General features: G+C 42.8%; 1 protein-coding gene across 1 annotated transcript in view; it reads left to right on the top strand.

Moving 5' to 3' along the window:
- Nucleotides 1-381: 381 nt before the first annotated feature.
- Nucleotides 382-4237, top strand: part of LOC107752600 (FERM, RhoGEF and pleckstrin domain-containing protein 1) — a 44497-nt gene continuing 40641 nt past the window's right edge. The window contains exons 1-2 of the mRNA XM_016568612.1: nucleotides 382-555; nucleotides 2679-2866. Of these exons, the coding sequence (XP_016424098.1) occupies nucleotides 2696-2866 (171 nt within the window). The 5' untranslated portion in view covers nucleotides 382-555; nucleotides 2679-2695. The remainder of the gene's footprint in view (nucleotides 556-2678; nucleotides 2867-4237) is intronic.

Genomic DNA, 4237 nt, shown 5'->3' with positions numbered 1-4237 from the left:
GAGTATTTTAATGTCACACAATCATACCACATTTTGTATGGCTTTAAATTTGATACAGTACAATATTTGTTGGTCAAAACAGTTATTTGATAATTGCTTTACTGTTGAATTTTGCTGAAAAAAATATTTTTGGCCCACTTAAGTACATTTTATGTAATTTCATAATCACTTCTATTGTCTTTGAAATATTGTGCAGGTGTACTGCTGAATGTACTTTTTAACAAGAGCAGAAACTGACTAATTTGGCTGTAGAACTGGCTGATGTAATTCATATAGGCTCCTTTGGCTACTGTAGCTCACTGTAAGACACTGCGTTATGGTGCTTCACTCTGCAGATGGCAGCATATGAACGCAAAGCTCGTTGTGTGGCTGGATCTGTGCTGTGCTCAGTCAATGTAATCCCGTCTCTCCACCGGCCGACATGGCGACTGCGAGGACGCTCATATGCTCCACGACAACCTGCATCTGAAGCGGCTCCGGGCGGCCAGCATCACCGTCGCGCTCGGTGCATTCGTGGACAAACGCACACTTGTACACAGTGGATTTATAATCGGGGTAAGCGTGTGGATTCATCTTCTCTTTCACAGTGCTCTGTGCTTGGAAGAGATTAAGGGGTAAATCTAGCCACAGATTTGAGCCTGAGGACTGCCGTGACATCGCTGAAGGTCCGTCCCGTTATATTTCTATTATGCAACGACACGCGTTCTGCTATAGGCTGTATTATGAGTCCATTCACTTGATGAAGCCCAGAGCAAAAGGCATATCGAAATAATGTGTTCCTCTAAGGACCTTCACATTAGACGCCAATAGACCTGTTCTGCGCTTTGTTCAGTTTACATCGCCTGTACGCGTACGACGCGACGCGACCGGCGCTGTTTTCACTGCAAGCGCGCGACGGACGCTCCATTTCTATTTTCTATTTCCCCATTCAGTCTGAAGCCAAATGAGCGTATAAATATGATATGTGTGCATTGAGTGTTATGAACAGCCTAATTGTTTAAATAACGTCTGGTCGTTAAATCAAAGCCAACTCGTGGTTACCAGTGGCATATTCAACATTATTTGGTAACATTATTTCACTGTTTTAAAATAGACAATTGAAAGTCAATTTAGAATTTAAATGATTTTCATTCATTTTATTGCACCTGACTAAACGCTGTGAGGTGAGTCAAGTCAATAAAGCTCGACTTGATTTGTGGTGCCGTGCCGCCTCGACGCGACGCGACGCGACCAGAACGCGCACTGAAAGAATAAAGCGCTTCACGAGCCATTCTGAAACCTTCCACGTGTAATTCATTTTAATGTTGAAAGACCACGAAAAAGCAGTCTCACTCTAAAAAAATTTGGGTCAAAGTTTGACCCAGCGGTTGGGTTACTACCCAGAAGGTTGGGTTAAACATTTAACCCAACCGCTGGGTCAAAACAGCCCAATTGCTGGGTTTGTCCCTATTTTACCCAGCACTGGGTTGTTACCAGCATTTTTTAGAGTGTAAAATCATAATTTTATATATCTTGATGTGTTGTGCATGTGGCAGCTTCATTTCCCAGCCAAACAAAAGACACCCTTGTCTGAAGATGTACTTGCATTAGCATCAGTGCAGATGATTTTTCCAGTGCTTTTTTGGGCATTACTGAATGAATGGAATTTTTTAAACAGTACTGGCAAAGCATTGGCTGTGTTTCGCATGGTGGGTTTGGTTTTTGCTGGCACTGCTCTGATCTTTCCCCCTCCCCCTCTGGATAACCTCTGAGAGCAGATCTACGCTTTATTGCTTCTCTCCTATGTGTTTTATGAATAGTAGCTTATAAACTAAACAGCCCCGTTTATATCAGAGGTCTATTTTTACAATGCACCTTGATTCATTTAAATCTATAAAAATCACAGAGATTAATGAAATTGTTTGTATACATGCAAACAGTGGAGAAAGTAACTTTATTAATAAAGTAACAATTTACCTATTTATTTATTGTCTATCCTAAGATAAATTATTATGACCTCTCTGGGCAGTAATTTGGCCTCAGGCACAAATTATTAGATAAAAATATAAAGAAAAAATACTGTCAGGAAGACAAAAATGCAGTTATTTCCTTGTGTTTATTTATTATACAGGGATATATGAGCACAAACTAGTGAATATCTTGAATATTGACTGTTTGGAAGGTTCTTTTCAAGATCGCTTAGATACATAGCAGTGGAAGTCACATATGGTCATCTGATCCACAGAGATCAGTGTTTGTTATTCCATATTTTCCTCTGACTGCACTCTCTGTCACTCTGCTCGCGTTCTCTCTTCCTGTCTCTTTTCCTCCCCTCTGTTTCTCACGTCGACCCTTGGTTTAGAAGTAATGACATCAGTGCTCTGGCATGTGTGATAAACAGTGAAAATGATGAGAACAGAGAGGGAGAGATATGAGAAGTTGGATCTGTGTAATAAGTTCATTGTCTGAGGAGAGCACAAAACCATCAGGCCAAAAAGACTATAATTTTAACCTTCACATTATTGACATGTCAAGAACCATCAGCGTAAATACACAACTTCTTCATTTGCAAATGTTCATTAAGTACATATTACTATCCTTGTGGGACATTTAGCCCCTAGAACGCAGACAAAACCTGAATCATACACACGCAGTGTTAGCCGGAGTGTGACGTTTGTGTGTGTGTTTGTTGTGTACAGGCTGAGCGAGGAAGACCATGGTGGAACAGGGCCAAATGTCGTTGGCGGGACAGAGGTTAGGGGCCCCAGAGACTCTGGGGATTAGCACCCTGGAGCCTGGACACAAACCGCCTGCTATGCCACCTGGACGCCTGGTGCCCATTAGAGTCCTGCTGCTGGATGACTCAGAGGAGATATTCGACATATCGGTGAGTGCATATCCAATAAAACTCTGCTGCTGTGTTCCAAAAACCGACTCTTCTTGGTGGACACATAAGGCCTATTCACACCAACATGAATTTTGGCATGCAATTTGTCTGATATACTCCAAAGTCCATTTCAAAGAAAAGTCTCTTCACTCGGTGGCCATAGTTGCAACGCCTTCGGGCAGCTATTTCGAGCATCCAAGACCAAGTCCTATCTAAATGAATGGGGGAATCCTGAAATCTCAAAAACTGCTTGCTGAACTCACAATTAAATTACATATTTCACATCAGAAGCAACAAAATCCATAATTGTTGTTCCTTATGCTCAAATAGTGTTAAAAAAACATATTTCTCAGGCTAGAACAGTCAATGCGTATGTGCAGTCATAATCGCTAGCTTCTAACGGCAGCTGCAGTGACGCAATGACTTTACCAATCAGCGATTGGCTCTTTCGTTTAGAAGGCGGGACATATTCTGCGTTGCAGTTAATGATGGGAAGTTCGGATCATTTTACCGACTCTGACCTTTAAGTCTCGTTCAGCAAAATGAACGAATCTTTTTTCGAGTCATTTCGATCATTTCGTTCATTTTAGCAAAATATAATTAAAATGTACTTCCCGAGTCACATTAAAGATTCGTTCAAAATGAACGAATCGTTCAAAAACGACCCAACACTAGTTGCAGTTTCACCCATTCATAAGTAAAAGGAATGAACCGTCTTTGTATATCTATAGTCTTTGATATACTCAGAGTGAAGTTGTCTTTCTTTGTTTAGGGGGAAAATAGAAGTTCGGAAGAATTTGCAGCGGTATACTGTTAGCGAACATCCTGATAATGCTGAGAGCAGCGTTTAGATGAATATGTGAATATGCGCTTACCTCTCAACAAATACACCACAAAAATGACAGTAGTGAGAAAGCAGCAGTTAAGAAAGCATCTGATCATAGTGTAACGGGGTGGAAGGAATACGCGACAAGGAGAGCTCAAATAAATGCCCCGGAGGGTGGATTTATTCACAGAGAAAGTGCTCAAGTGAGTGCGCTGGGTCCTGAGGTGAGTCGAGGCTTCTCCGTGCGTGAGTCGGTGCTTCTCCGTGAGCGTGTTCCAGTGTCGGTGAGTCCGTGCGGCGCTCGTGTGTGGGCTGCTTGGTCACGGGCTGGTTTCTGGAATGTAAAGGAGACAACACGTTAGACTTCAGCTGCTGGGAGAGCATCTCTTCTCCCTTTCCTCGGGCCTCACGCGGCTTATCTGGCCGTGGGCTGATGACTCTCAGCTGTGACCAATCAGCCCGTGATGAGCGTGTGCAGGTGTTCCTCGTCCGTTTCCAGGGCAACGCTGATGTGAGCTCGGGACGCTCGTCACACTCCCCCCCCC

Source organism: Sinocyclocheilus rhinocerous, unplaced genomic scaffold (assembly GCF_001515625.1).
Source record: "Sinocyclocheilus rhinocerous isolate Xijiao unplaced genomic scaffold, SAMN03320098_v1.1 scaffold1222, whole genome shotgun sequence".
NCBI lineage: Eukaryota > Metazoa > Chordata > Actinopteri > Cypriniformes > Cyprinidae > Sinocyclocheilus > Sinocyclocheilus rhinocerous.
The sequence above is the reverse complement of the archived record's forward strand: the minus strand, read 5'-3'. Positions and strand labels throughout refer to the sequence as shown.